Source organism: Abramis brama (assembly GCF_963993115.1).
Source record: "Abramis brama genome assembly, chromosome: 1".
Lineage (NCBI taxonomy): Eukaryota > Metazoa > Chordata > Actinopteri > Cypriniformes > Leuciscidae > Abramis > Abramis brama.
The window spans coordinates 44,096,275-44,111,636 of record NC_139963.1 but is presented as its reverse complement, the minus strand read 5'-3'; the positions used below and the strand labels follow the sequence as shown (position 1 = coordinate 44,111,636).

Sequence of the window (15,362 nt, the reverse complement as noted above, 5' to 3'; positions counted from 1 at the left end):
CTTATCTGATATGATTATGAATAGCAATCTTTATAATGTCAGTGTTGCCAAACTTTGCTTTTGTCAAAACAACAGCGGGGTGTGTAATATGGGTTGCTGCCAGATCTGGCCAGCAGGGGGCAAAGCTGTCTCATGAATTGTGAAATTTCCAGACACATTTCACAAAATATGAGTGCAAAAGAAAATGAGTGACAGTTGTTGTTGTTGTTTAAAAGTGCAAGTGCAAAAGATTATTTTTTATTTTTTTGCAGTTGTATTTTCAGTATGTAATTTTAGTCTTTAATTCGGGTATGGTTAAATTGTACAATATTAAAAACCACAAGCGTCACTCTTCTGCACATTGAAAACGACAACAATTCGAACATCACAGAAGCTCCTCAGCAAGATAAAAAATATTATGTAAAAACCTTTATTTAATTCAGTTAAATTGAACAATCATCAAAAAAATAATTTTCTGAGTGTCAAGTCAAGTATATTTGTATAGTGCTTTTCACAATACAGATTGTATCAAAGCAGCTTCACAGTGTTAAATTAAAATAATACAATAAGGTTTGTTTCCAGTGGAATTTATTGATTAATAAAATTAAAATTAAATATCCCCAAAATATCCCCAGTGTATTGGGTGTATTGGGAATATACTGTATATTATTTGCTTTATTATTTATTATTAATATACACAAAAAGCCAAAGGCTTTTTTCCATTGTGGTCCTCTATGTCTAAACATGGAAATACAGATATGGAGAGAAATCATCATCAAGTCGCACATCTCACAATACATCGCCTGTAAATTAATTATTAATTGGCCCATTAAAAAATAAATAAATAAACACTTTAAACCTTTATCTGCTTTATACAACCAAAGTAAATAATTTCAGGCTATATAACTAGTAGCCTATATAAAAAATATTTTTTTCCCCATTAAACTCTTTCAATCTACAAGGATAAATATCAGTCCTACTCCCCCTAGTGGAATGACTGTGCAGATCTATTACAAGTACATCATTCTAGGAACACTTAAAAAATAATAATAATAATAATAAACCCCAACATCAATTTAAGAAAAGCTACCCTTTTTCAACTTTTTAAAAACCAAGTTTCTTAAAATGATCATGGTTCAGATGTAACTGAGCATTCTGCAACTTTCTTTTGGTTCGTTTTATTCTGCCACTAAACCAGTATTTTCATTCTGCACTGCGCTCAGAAAGTCATTTAGCAGTTACAATTCTATTGCTGGCAGTTAACTAGATGGCAAGCACTAAAATTGTTTAAGTGTAACACATGTAAGTGTAAATGGAAAAATTAATGTAGCCTATATTAATACATAAATTATTATCAAATCACTTTAAGGCCAATGAATTGGGTCTCATACAGTTTTTTTTTTGTTTTTTTTCAGAATGTTTATTTCAAAACAATAATACATTAACAAAAAGTGTATGCTGACAAAGAATTATTCAACTAAATTGAGAGGAAGTCTTCTTTTATGTTTAGCACTTTATTTATTATAGCACTTTTTTTTCTTTTTTTTTTTCAGTGGATATCATTAGTACTTGTATGGTTTCTTGAAAGCCACTGCACAGTTCAGGTAACTTGCTTTCCCAGAGCTTTTCAAAGTGTACACAGTGTCACACCAGAGATTTGGCTGATATGTTCTTGTTCTGACAGCAGTGACTCTAAACTTCTCATATGGAGGAATCAGCACCTCTTTCTCATGAGGATACTTAGAATACTTTGCCACATCAGCTCCTTCACAAGTGTAGATTTCAAAACAAGATTTAGTTCCAAAACCTTGTGCTACATTAGGATCAAGAGAGGAGGATGAAAATGAGCCGAATCGAACCTCTTTGTTCAGAACATACTTATTAAATTCAGAATTTGTACCACGATAAGTGTAATAGCATTTATTGTGTGTTTTCTTCAGAATCTGTATCGCTTCTGTTAACAGAAAGTAAAGTGAATACCATTTATATGTCTTCTGTTTGTAATAGTTTTTACCGTAACGGGTGTCAGGATTAAAATTGTTATATATATTATTATCACTGTACATATAAATGGCGATTAAATGATTCCTTGTCAGGTAATCTTTTGGGAACTTGACAAACTTTTCACCTAATTTCCAACTAATTTTATATTTAGGTGAGTTGTTGATTTCCTTCTTCAGATATTTTGTCTTCACCAGATGTGCCATTTTCTGTCTACAGCCGGAATAATAGTCATCGACAGACTTCGGTGCCATATCCAATGGATATATCTGTCCTGCAGCAGCGCTGTGGTCCTGCAGAAATAGAAATCATAATGATCACATCATCAGTATTCATGTCTGTAATATTCATACTAGAACACAAGCTTACCTGTCCTAGAGCAGCTAAAATGAGAAGAAGAGCTTCAATGATCAGCAGCATCTCGATTCAGTCAAATCCCTCTGATGATCTAGTAGATCTAGTGAAGATCCAGAAACACAACAGCGTCTTACAAACACTAAATATATCACTCCAATGGCAATATGTGCACAATAAAACTGTTCAACAATTTCTTACAAAACACATTTTAAATCTGTACAACTGCATTTTTTTGCTGATTAGCAGTTTTAACTGTTTGAAATAATCACATAAAACTGTGATATATTGACCTTGTATTTCAACCCCAAACTTACCTGAAAATACTGTTGTCTCCTTTTGAAATTCTGTGTTTTCTTTTCGTTATTTTACAGAAGTTCAGGAGCAACGACAAGAAGAGAAGATCAGAAAAGTCATTCGCTCACAGACGACAACGACTCTTCAGAATAACTGATGAGGAAGGTGCCTTTTTTATATCGCTGATAATGTGTGTGTGTTTGAGAAATAATTGCTGTCTCTCGTGTGGTTTCATATTGGACCAACTTTGAGTTCCCATCGTTCTAAGATGAACTTTTCAACATGATTTCTTGAGAATTCATGATAACTTTACGCAATGGTGAATTCACATGAAATCGTTGATGAATATCTACAATCTAGAAATCTAAACAAGATGTGTATTAATCAACACCTAATATGTGACCCTGGATCACAAAACCAGTCACAAGTCGCACGGGTATATTTGTGGCAATAGCAATTTTGAATGGATGGTTCAAAATTATCGATTTTTCTTTTATGCTAAAAAACATTCGGTTATTAAGTAAAGATCATGTTCCGTGAAGATATTTTGTAAATTTCCTACCGTAAATATATAAAACATTTCTTTTTGTGAGTGAATGCAGCACAATCGCGAACATAAATGGTCAACTTTAAAGGCGATTTTCTCAATGATTAGATTTTTTTGCACCCTCGGATTCCAGATTTTCAAATAGTTGTATCTCGGCCAAATATTGTCATATCCTAACAAACCATACATCAATGGAAATCTTATTTATTCAGGTTTCAGATGATGTATAAATCTCAATTTCAAAAAATGTACCCATGTGACTGGTTTTGTGGTCCAGGGTCACATATTGCATACGATAACAATTAGATATACAGTGTATATATATACATACACATGTTTTTGGAGAGATTAAAAAAGGGTTTTGCTCCATATCTGAAAGACAAAATACATCCAATATATATCTGATTATTTTATATTTAAATAACAAGTTTGAAATGAAGGTTACAAGACAATGGAAGAAAATTTGACATGGTATCATTCAATTAGCATGTACATTCACCATGTAACTTTTGGCCCTCTAGTGGTTAAAAACAAAACTGCATGCATTTTGCGTAAGAAAATTTTTTTGGTTGTGCTTTGGCTCTGCATGACTGTGCGGATGAATATGGTTAACTTACTGCTCGTTTTCTCTTTTTGCCAGCAGACTCTTCTCTGTTAATCTTCTTTTCTTTCTTTTTTTACGTACAGAAGCAGAAGGTTTTGGTAACATACAGTGGGGAGAACAAGTATTTGATACACTGCCGATTTTGCAGGTTTTCCTACTTACAAAGCATGTAGAAGTCTGTAATTTTTATCATAGGTACATTTCAACTGTGAGAGACGGAATCTAAAAAAAAATCCAGAAAATCACATTGTATGTTTTTTAAATAATTAATTTGCATTTTATTGCATGACGTAAGCATTTGATCACCTACCAACCAGTAAGAATTCCGGCTCTCACAGACCTGTTAGTTTTTCTTTAAGAAGCCCTCCTGTTCTCCACTCATTACCTGTATTAACTGCACCTGTTTGAACTTGTTACCTGTATAAAAGACACCTGTCCACACACTCAAACAAACAGACTCTAACCTCTCCACAATGGCCAAGACCAGAGAGCTGTGTAAGGACATCAGGGATAAAGTTGCAGACCTCCACAAGGCTGGGATGGGCTACAGGACAATAGGCAAGCAGCTTGGTGAGAAGGCAACAACTGTTGGTGCAATTATTAGAAAATGGAAGAAGTTCAAGATGACGGTCAATCTCCCTCGGTCTGGGGCACCATGCAAGATCTCACCTCGTGGGGCATCAATGATCATGAGGAAGGTGAGGGATCAGCCCAGAACTACATGGCAGGACCTGGTCAATGACCTGAAGAGAGCTGGGACCACAGTCTCAAAGAAAACCATTAGTAACACACTACGCCATCATGGATTAAAATCCTGCAGCGCACGCAAGGTCCCCCTGCTCAAGCCAGCGCATGTCCAGGCCCATCTGAAGTTTGCCAATGACCATCTGGATGATCCAGAGGAGGAATGGGAGAAGGTCATGTGGTCTGATGAGACAAAAATAGAGCTTTTTGGTCTAAACTCCACTCGCCGTGTTTGGAGGAAGAAGAAGGATGAGTACAACCCCAAGAACACCATCCCAACCGTGAAGCATGGAGGTGGAAACATCATTCTTTGGGGATGCTTTTCTGCAAAGGGGACCGGACGACTGCTCCGTACTGAGGGGAGGATGGATGGGGACATGTATCACGAGATCTTGGCCAACAACCTCCTTCCCTCAGTTAGAGCATTGAAGATGGGTCGTGGCTGGGTCTTCCAACATGACAACGACCCGAAACACACAGCCAGGGCAACTAAGGAGTGGCTCCGTAAGAAGCATCTCAAGGTCCTGGAGTGGCCTAGCCAGTCTCCAGACCTGAACCCAATAGAAAATCTTTGGAGGGAGATGAAAGTCCGTATTGCCCAGCGACAGCCCTGAAAACTGAAGGATCTGGAGAAGGTCTATATGGAGGAGTGGGCCAAAATCCCTCCTGCAGTGTGTGCAAACCTAGTCAATAACTACAGAAAAAGTATGATCTCTGTAATTGCAAACAAAGGTTTCTGTACCAAATATTAAGTTCTGCTTTTCTGATGTATCAAATACTTATGTCATGCAATAAAATGCTAATTAATTACTTAAAAATCATACAATGTGATTTTCTGGATTTTTGTTTTAGATTCCGTCACTCACAGTTGAAGAGTACCTATGATAAAAAAAATTACAAACTTCTACATGCTTTGTAAGTGGGAAAACCTGCAAAATCGGCAGTGTATCAAATACTTGTTATCCCCACTGTATCTCTTTTTGAAACCAAACCTTGTCGTCAAAACAAGAAGAGATCAGAAAAATGTCTGCTATGGCACTGTGTTCATGTAGGAAAGAAGTGACCTGAACTGTACAGGTCATTAAAATACTTTAACATGTATGTTGCAATTGTCCAGATGACAAAATGTACTTCTTTTTTCCCTGTCATCAGCACTCATCTGTTTTCAAAGATAACAATGTTGAAATTTAAGTCTTTATGTTTCATGGTGTGGGTTAGCCCAGTTTTTTTTTCTTGCCATTTGTGGAGCCTAAGGCTGTCTACAGAGGCCGCGTTTTTTTTTACAGTGCACTGTTTTTAAGTCACATTTGTTTTTGTTGTTGTTTTCTTTCTCCATGACTCTTTTTCCCTTTATGTTTGTTGGTTACATGGTAGTTATTCGGCTGTTGGCCTTTTTAGTTAAAACATTTAAGATCATTAAAGGTGCTCTAAGCGATGTCACGTTTTTTTAGGCCAATTATTTTTTTTTTGTCACATACAGCAAACATCTCCTCACCATGCGCTAGCGCCTGTCCTCTGATATACTGATCTTTAATAAAAATCAGTCGGTAGTGCACACTAACCGTGCATTCAGACATCAAGTAGCATCATAATATAAGTAAATAATAAATAAATAATAAAACTTAGTGTTGCAGGTCATCTCTTGTATGAATTGTAATTCACATTTATCAAATGTGTTTGTAAACATATGAGAATCCATCTATATTTACTGTGGCACCTAAAATATGGTTCAATTTGGTAACATGGCTGATAGGTCCATAACTCCATTTGTTAGAGATCACATTGTTATCTTCATAGCGCAGCTGATTGGTTGCTGTGGCATTCGCGGCCAATGAACTTTTTGCTCAGCATTCAAACACTTGCCATTGTTTGCTGTTGCGGTCTGCAGCGCTCTTTCAGAAACCCTCCACCTTCCCCAGCTCCATAGATCTGCTACAGGGATTATTTCATGTTGTTATACAGCAGCAGTGGGGTTGGTTATCGGTTTAATTTTAATAATTCCGATTCTGCTTATCGATTCCGATTCTTATTGATTTCTGATTTCAATTCCAGTAAGGTTAAAAAAAACACACAGAAATCATTCACATCTATTTTAAGTCTTATTGCAAAACATTTAATTGTAGCTGAATACCATGAACAATAATCAACAGACTAAAGAACACTTACACAAGGAACTTTTTCCTATGGTTTAAAAAATACCATAGCAAAAACAACCACTGTAAAACATTGCGCTGTAAAATAACAGTAATCTACTGGCAGCTGGTTGCCAGCAATGTACTTTCTGTCAGGACCACGATTGACAATTAGCATACAGTTTGGATTGGCAGTATGGTTCCGTTCGCATCCATGCAGCCTATGCATGATGGATAAGCAGCAATAACCCCCCTTAGGGTAAACAGAGCAGAACCAACATGAATGTATGCAGATATCATTAATTCAAGATTTTAAAGTACAACATAATTCGAGAATTTTTCTGATTCAAGGGGAATCAGAATGCCAAATTCTGACTGGAAGAGAGGAGGAGCTGGGGATGGTGCAAGGTAACTCATATCATTTGGGAAACCAATTGCTTCAAACAGTTCGAGTTCAAAAACTGGTATTTATACTGACAGTACTGTGAACTTACTTCATTTGAGTCCACTGAAAATTAACATCTCTTAATGTAAAACTGCAAACACCTAATGTGTAATAGTGAATTAATTAAAAACATGACTTTAACTATAAAATCTTTACAGTTTGTATTTAGCGAACAATAACACACATGAATGTGCTATTGTACTTAGCAAGAAGATTGTCACTGCATCAGCAACTACACAGTTACTGCTTTTAAATAAAGCAACCGGCAGCATAACATCAGTATTTATCTGCTAATCTTTGACTGAAGCACAGGCTCTACTCTCCAGCACAATGGTGACCCACAAAACTAATTAATCAAACTAAGAGATGTCTCCTGCACTGTAAAAAAAATAAAAATAATAATAATAATTTTACAGAAAATAACTGATTTTTTGACGATCATTTTCTTTAATTTTAAATTGTACTCAAAACTCTGTAAAATTACAAATAATATCTGTAAATAAAAAAATTCTGCTGTTATTTTTTAGGTATTGTGACATTAATGACAAATTCCAGTAATTCACATTTTTATACAGAAAATACTGAATTTTTCATTCAGTATTTTTTCTGTTTTCTTAAATTACATAAGAATGTATGTACAATTACAAATATAATCTGTAATTAAACAGTAACAAAACAGTTTAATGATAAAATGGTCAATTTTTAGGAAGTTAAACATCCTAAATTAAATAAACTGAAAAACACTGTTATTTTAGAGGTATTTCTTGAATTATCCTGATCAAATACCTTCATCGTAAAAAAATTGTCAAATGACTGGCAGGTACGGCTGCAAAACAAAAACCATAAAATTAAAGTGTATAAAATATGCTAATTTATGCAAAACACTTTAACAGAAATTTGATGTCACCAAGATTGAGATCAGTATTTGCTTTAGTTGGGCTCATGACCCTTGAGTTCTTAACATTAGTTTTTCCTCTGGCTGCTTTAACTGTGTTTTTGATACACATTTGTTATGGCAATAAATGCAGGAGAAAATCTCCTCATCAGATGTTGGACACTTATTGGTGATGTTATAGTCATCATATGGTGGCCTGATTCACTGATATGACCTTGAGTCAAATCTCTGAATATATTAGCTGAGGTTACATAATATACAGAGAGACTTTAGTTTTATATAAAGTATATGATTATGCCAGGGAAGAGAACGCTGGCTCCATCTTCGCCCTATCCTGTCAATCTCTGCGTGAAATATAAAACTGAGTGCGTACCATTAGTCTACAGAGGGTGGAGCTAAGCGGAGCGGGGAATTTAAACTTTAAATATATTTGAAATATATCATTGTTGTTATGCTTATTTATATTCGTTTGAACATGCTCATATGTCAGTGTTTTTATATATTTTTAAAATATATGCTATAAAAAAATGTATATGGTAGGATAGTTATTTTAGGCTGTTTAAGTTGGAAGAAAGGCTGAGATTCTGCGGCACCCACTTTGGGAACTACTGCATTATACTGTTACACATGCATTTTCTTTGTCAACTGTTTACATTCACTTAAGACATAACCGACTGTGTTATCGAGGATATTTTGACATATTTTTGGGTGTATTTGTCTGTTCAAGTGCAAAAAGACAACACAGAAGAGGACTCAGTTCAGTATTGCTCACTATAGAGTGTGAGAGGCGGCTTTCTGTGTGCTCGTTTTGGATGTGTGCGCAGCACAGAAAAAGAATGTGAGTCTTATTGTGCCTGAATGGTTTAAAATCATTTTAAAATGCACACAAAGGAATCAAGAGGAATCCAAATGCCCATGAATTATCGAATCCCTTATATGGAATTTTGGAACCGGGTCTAAAATGAAGCAGATCTATTCTGCTAAGACCAGATATATTAACATTGTCATATCCATTGCCATGCCAAACATCCAGAGAGTTCAGTTCAGTTCAAATCACATTTATTTGTATAGCGCTTTTCACATATTGTTTTAAAGCAGCTTTACAGAAAATGCATGTCTACATTACAGTGTTTTCATGTATGCCGCATTGCACTCAAAAGCCCATTTAGTAGTTAATATTCTATTGATGGCAGTAGGATAGCAAGCACAAAAATTGTTCATTAATGTGATGGAAAAAGATGTGAATGAAGAAATGAATTTGCACATATAAAATCACTTTGAGGCCATTGTGTCACTTAAAATAAATTTATTTCATTGTTAAAATTATGCAAACAAATTGTGTTTTATCTGACAAATAATTATTGAAATCAGGAGGACATTTTTTTTATATTGATTTGTGTGGAACTGATGTACATGATTAAATCATGTAAATTCAGAGCAATTCAAATTCAGTGCAAAACATTGTATGTTTTTATGGTTTCTTGAATAGAGCACAGTTCTGGTAACTTACTTTCCCAGAGCTTTTCAAAGTGTACACAGTGTCACACCAGAGATTTGGCTGATATTTCTTTGTTCTGACAGCAGTGACTCTAAACTTCTCATATGGAGGAATCAGCACCTCTTTAATCTTAGGATACTGAGAGTATTTTGTCAGCTCAGCACTTTCACAAGTGTAGATTTCAAAACAAGATTTAGTTCCAAAACCTTGAGTTACTTTGCGATCAAGAGAGGAGGATGTAAATGAGCCGAAACGAACCTCTTTGTTCAGAACTTTCTTATCAAATTCAACTGTATTACCACGGTAAGTGTAATAGCATTTATTGTGTGTTTTCTTCAGAATCTGTATCGCTTCTGTTAACAGAAAGTAAAGTGAATACCATTTATATGTCTTGTGTTTGTAATGGTTTTTACCATAACGAGTTTCTTCATTAAATTGACTATATATGTATTTACCAGTGTACACGTGAATGGCGATTAACTGATTCCTTGTTAGGTGATCTTTTGGAAACTTGACAATATTTTCACTATTTTGCCAATAATATTTAAATTTAGGTGAGTTGTTGATTTCCTTCTTCAGATATTTTGTCTTCACCAGATGTGCCATTTTCTGTCTACAGCCGGAATAATAGTCATCGACAGAATTCGGTGCCATATCCAATGGAAATATCTGTCCTGCAGCAGCGCTGTGGTCCTGCAGAAATAGAAATCATAATGATCACATCATCAGTATTCATGTCTGTAATATTCATACTAGAACACAAGCTTACCTGTCCTAGAGCAGCTAAAATGAGAAGAAGAGCTTCAATGATCAGCAGCATCTCGATTCAGTCAAATCCCTCTGATGATCTAGTAGATCTAGTGAAGATCCAGAAACACAACAGCGTCTTACAAACACTAAATATATCACTCCAATGGCAATATGTGCACAATAAAACTGTTCAACAATTTCTTACAAAACAAATTTTAAATCTGTACAACTGCATTTTTTTGCTGATTAGCAGTTTTAACTGTTTGAAATAATCACATAAAACTGTGATATATTGACCTTGTATTTCAACCCCAAACTTACCTGAAAATACTGTTGTCTCCTTTTGAAATTCTGTGTTTTCTTTTCGTTATTTTACAGGAGTTCAGGAGCAACGACAAGAAGAGAAGATCAGAAAAGTCATTCGCTCACAGACGACAACGACTCTTCAGAATAACTGATGAGGAAGGTGCCTTTTTTATATCGCTGATAATGTGTGTGTGTTTGAGAAATAATTGCTGTCTCTCGTGTGGTTTCATACTGGACCAACTTTGAGTTCCCATCGTTCAAAGATGAACTTTTCAACATGATTTCTTGAGAATTCATGATAACTTTACGCAATGGTGAATTCACATGAAATCGTTCATGAAAATCTACAATCTAGAGATCTACAAGATGTGTATTAATCAACCCGTAATATTGCATACAATAACAATTAGATATACTGTATATATATATATATACATGTTTTTGGAGAGATTAAAAAAGGGTTTTGCTCCATATCTGAAAGACAAAACACATCCAATATATATATATGATTATTTTATATTTAAATAAAAAGTTTGAAATGAAGGTTACAAGACAATGGAAGAAAATTTGACATGGTATCATTCAATTAGCATTTACGTTCACCATGTAACTTTTGGCCCTCTAGTGGTTAAAAAACAAAACTGCATGCATTTTGCGTAAGAACATTGTTTTGGTTGTGCTTTGGCTCTGCGTGACTGTGCGGATGAATATGGTTAACTTACTGCTCATAAAACATTCACTGCTAGGCTTAAGAGATATAACCAGATTAGATGGCAAGGATCTCAAGCTGACTAGCTGAAGACGTTACTGTAGCGTTACCCATTAATAGACACGGTACTTGAAAATAAATTCCAGCCCAGCATTACAACAACCCATAATAAAAAGACCCTTCACAATAGATAATACTTTACAATGAACTCTGTTAGAGAGCTACATATGGCAGTTTATCTGTTTCTGGCCTGTTGAGTAATAAAAACACCATCTCTGCGTCGCTTTTACAACATTTCAATTCCCTCAGTTCTCGCCATCTCCGAAAAGCCCGGCCGATGTTGATTCTTGTTTTATTACGAGCTCTGTCGTGTTATCTTTCTGCCAGCAGACTCTTCTCTGTTCATCTTTTTTTTTAAAACAGGTGATTCCCCAGATGTTCAAGATATAACTGCTTCATGTAAACCTTTCTCGCTCGTTGTAACAACTAACCTATGCCACTCCCACACCAGACATGCGTCAAAGTATCTGGAGCAACTTTATGACGAGACACGCACAGATGAGTGAAGAATGAAGGATGCCGGGGTTACACCCCTACTCTTTTGAAGGCCATCCTGGGATTTTTAATGACCACGGAGAGTCAGGACCTCGGTTTAACGTTTCATCTGAAGGACGGTGCTTGTTACAGTATAGTGTCCCCGTCACTTTACTGGGGCGTTAGGACCCACACAGACCACAGGGTGAGCACCCCCTGCTGGCCTCACTAACACCTCTTCCAGCAGCAAACTGGTTTTCCATGGAGGTCTCCCATCCAGATACTGACCAGGCTCAACCCTGCTTAGTTTCAGTGGGCAACCAGTCTCAGGCGACAGGGTGAAATGGCTGCTGGCAATGTACATTTAACTCTTTTTAACAAAAAGGATGCACGTTTCGAAGCGGTTCTGAGCAAAGGGCTTCATTTAGGCTGATTTCATCCTGCTTTCATTCTGTTTCGGTAACATACACTGTTAGACTTTTCAAGGGTTTTTTACAGTAACTTACTGGCAACACTGTTGCCAGTAAGTTACTGTAATTAAGATTGACAGTACATTACTGTTTTCAGTTTTACAGTATGGTACTGTAATTGTGTAATACAGTGCATTACTGTAAAAACGAAGCTAATCAGTACACTACTGTAATTATTTTTTATTTGTACTAAATTAGATTTCATAATTTTGATTATATAATTGATTTTATTTTTATCCTACATAAATACTACTAACATACAAACCAATTAGACAAAGTTATTACAAAATTACCATTTTTATTTAAAACATTTCATATATATCACAAAATATACAGTCTGCCAATGCTGGAAATGATGTGTGACATTTTTACACATTAATGGGTGAGTTTAGGGACAACATTTTTTGTGTTAATTTTAACTCATTCATTGTGTTAATGATTTTAACAAAGTAAATATGTCAGAAAGGTTAGCACAAAGATGTGTAAACGTGTTAAATTAACACATTATGTGATATCCTTCACTGCACACATTGTTAAAATCATACATAAAATCATAAACAAAACGTTAGCATTTGACAAAATTAATGTAGAGTCATTGGTTGTTTAGCTTATACAAGTATTATAATGAAATATCAACCATTACATTCATGAAACTGCAGAATATAAATACATTTTTAAGCAGTCAAAAAAGAAATGTCCAACACAGGACAAAACACAGTTCTTTTCACAATACATGACACATAACCCCACCTTCAAAATAATTTCACTTATTTACAAAAATGTGTTGGATTCATGTACACTGGTGGCCAAAAGAAGTATTTAAGTGTCTTAATGTTTTTGAAGTCTATTTGATTCTCAAGAAACATTTCTTATTATTATCAATGTCTGACTGACTACCCCTCAGTCTACTTCTACTTCTACTTCTACTTCTACGAGTAAAAATCATCATCAAAATAATCTTTAAAAAGTCAACACAATGTTTTTGTCCACCTTTGCGAATAAATGAACTTCTCCAAAGATTGGTTCCTGTTCAGAACTTGACTGACAACATCAGAATGTTCCCTGATCTGTGTGCGTGTCCACAAACACAAATGTACTCAGTCCTTCAGAGGAGAGCCCGGTTTCAACACTATATACTGTAAGAGAGAGAGAGAGAGAGAGAGAGGAGAGAGAGAGAGAGAGAGAAATAAATATTAGTGTCAAAATATTTTTAACCTCCTTTTTTTACATTTTTATTATGTTTACAATAACTTAAGAATATATATTTGTAAACAGCTTTGGCAATAGCATATTCAAACATTTCAACTGAACTAAATTAAATTATTCCAGATTAAATTTTAATACTTACAAATCCTAAATTCTGTCCAAAAATGCTGAGATCCATAGAGAGAAAGACTGACATCGATGATTTAGCCCATTTCAGCTCATCTGCAGTGAAGGGGTCCCTGTCTGAGACAAATATACATTAAGACACATGCAAGAAATCACTGAGTGATGACCGTTCTCCTTCCTACAGTAGTTAACCCACCTGTGCGCTGATGTTAGGACCTTCCTGGTCAGGTGGGACTGCAATGGTAGAGAGTCTTCTGCCTAACAAAATATCAAAATAATGTAAAATTATAAACTTAAATTGTTTAGAATGCTAGATTTGGTATGAATGAATTAGTGAGAGTTTTAGTGCAGTGCTTACCTGAATACATTTAATCTGGTGAGACTGAACATAGAAAATGGTCCATCTTCTGATTGGTTCATTTGCTGTGTAATAAATATAAAGTTAGACATGATGCAAAGGTCACTTATTTGATATAAAGTTAGCCAATTTTATAGAGATTTTATAAGATATTGTATGCTACCTAGCCTGCACCAGTGGCTCCAAAGCACTCATCACATATTGCTAATCATTTCAGCAAACTTGTCAAAATATATCACAAATGGCCTAACTTTAACTTATCTCCGGAATCTTGCTAGAAGTCACTGGCGCGAATTGGCGCTTTGTTGCAGTTGCCTTTAAACACATACAAAAATGGAAGTAAATATTAAATTCCATTAAAAAAAGCAAACTAATGCTAAAACTAGAAAGGTGGCAGCTAGCCAAATAAAACTTAACGTTAGCTAACATAACGTTACAATGTTATTTTCTCATCAGTAGGCCAACATTATCTACAACCAAAAATTTATTGTTAATGTAAACTAAGCGTTCCCACATAGCAACATTGTGTCGGCCCAGATCCGGCCCACATCTGGCACACGTGGAAAGATGATCTGGCCCACATGCAGCATGGATCTACGGCACTTGAGTGGCCCACTCCTGTTTGCCAGATCTGGGCCACAAGCAGGCCATAGCAATGCCACATGTCAGCCAAGAGCAAAGAAATAAACCAGAACTGGACCTTATCTGAGCCACAAAGTCTGTGTATATTAAATATGAAGTCATCTCAGCCTTAATAAGCCTGTTAACAAGCAGAATCACTGAAGGAAAGAAGAGAACAGAAAAAGAGACGAGCAGAAACACAAGATCTACAACTGACTTCAGACACAGCCTTAGATGAAATCAACTGAAGAGAAAAGAAGACATTAAATCTGTGAAGATCTCAGCAGAGGAGGATTAAACAACTCCACATACAGCATTACCAGCCTCACTTATTACTAACCAGACTGACTTTATTTCTGTCAGACGTCTACAGAAGTTTTTATTGAGAATTAACAGAGTTTAACTCTGTGTTTCATTTGAAGTCACCATAACAGTGATGAGTGCTTCCATTAGTTGGGCTCTTAACTCTTCTTATATCTTTTGTCTTCTTTGGCCGCTGTGACAGCGTGTTTGTCAAACACATTTGCAGCAGCAAAGAAAGCTAAAGTGAAATGAGATCAGGTGATGATGGTTACCTGTTGATGGTTTTATAATCATCATGATATAACCTGTTTCACTGATGTCTTTGAAATCTAAAAATTATGTTGTTCAACTAATATTCACATTACGTACATCTGCATACATACATAACATCTGCAGCGTGAGGTCCAGCAATATTATTACAATCAGTTAGAAGACTTTAACAAACATGAGCATGAAGCTTGACTGTTCGATGACAAACACAGA

At 35.5% G+C, this 15,362-nt stretch overlaps 2 protein-coding genes across 2 annotated transcripts; both read right to left on the bottom strand.

Moving 5' to 3' along the window:
• Positions 1–1,367: 1,367 nt before the first annotated feature.
• On the bottom strand, positions 1,368–3,900 carry LOC311080279 (NAD(P)(+)--arginine ADP-ribosyltransferase 2-like). Its single transcript, XM_084110151.1, has 3 exons — positions 2,652–3,900; positions 2,350–2,437; positions 1,368–2,273 (listed from the first exon to the last, which is right to left on the bottom strand). Exons 2-3 carry the CDS (start codon positions 2,398–2,400, stop codon positions 1,542–1,544), a joined length of 783 nt encoding a protein of 260 aa, XP_083966277.1. The 5' UTR covers positions 2,401–2,437; positions 2,652–3,900; the 3' UTR covers positions 1,368–1,541.
• A 2,148-nt stretch (positions 3,901–6,048) lies between these two features.
• LOC311080285 (NAD(P)(+)--arginine ADP-ribosyltransferase 2-like) lies at positions 6,049–10,955 on the bottom strand. Its single transcript, XM_084110161.1, has 3 exons — positions 10,568–10,955; positions 10,266–10,353; positions 6,049–10,189 (listed from the first exon to the last, which is right to left on the bottom strand). Exons 2-3 carry the CDS (start codon positions 10,314–10,316, stop codon positions 9,470–9,472), a joined length of 771 nt encoding a protein of 256 aa, XP_083966287.1. The 5' UTR covers positions 10,317–10,353; positions 10,568–10,955; the 3' UTR covers positions 6,049–9,469.
• Positions 10,956–15,362: the final 4,407 nt, after the last annotated feature.

What these genes read in the sequence shown, in the direction of transcription:
- LOC311080279 (XM_084110151.1), bottom strand. Translation starts at nt 2,400, where the DNA reads ATGCTGCTGATCATTGAAGCTCTTCTTCTCATTTTAGCTGCTCTAGGA. An exon ending in TTTTAGCTGCTCTAGGACAG is followed by an intron (nt 2,274 to 2,349) that starts GTAAGCTTGTGT and finishes CTATTTCTGCAG; the next exon opens with GACCACAGCGCTGCTGCAGG.
- LOC311080285 (XM_084110161.1), bottom strand. Translation starts at nt 10,316, where the DNA reads ATGCTGCTGATCATTGAAGCTCTTCTTCTCATTTTAGCTGCTCTAGGA. An exon ending in TTTTAGCTGCTCTAGGACAG is followed by an intron (nt 10,190 to 10,265) that starts GTAAGCTTGTGT and finishes CTATTTCTGCAG; the next exon opens with GACCACAGCGCTGCTGCAGG.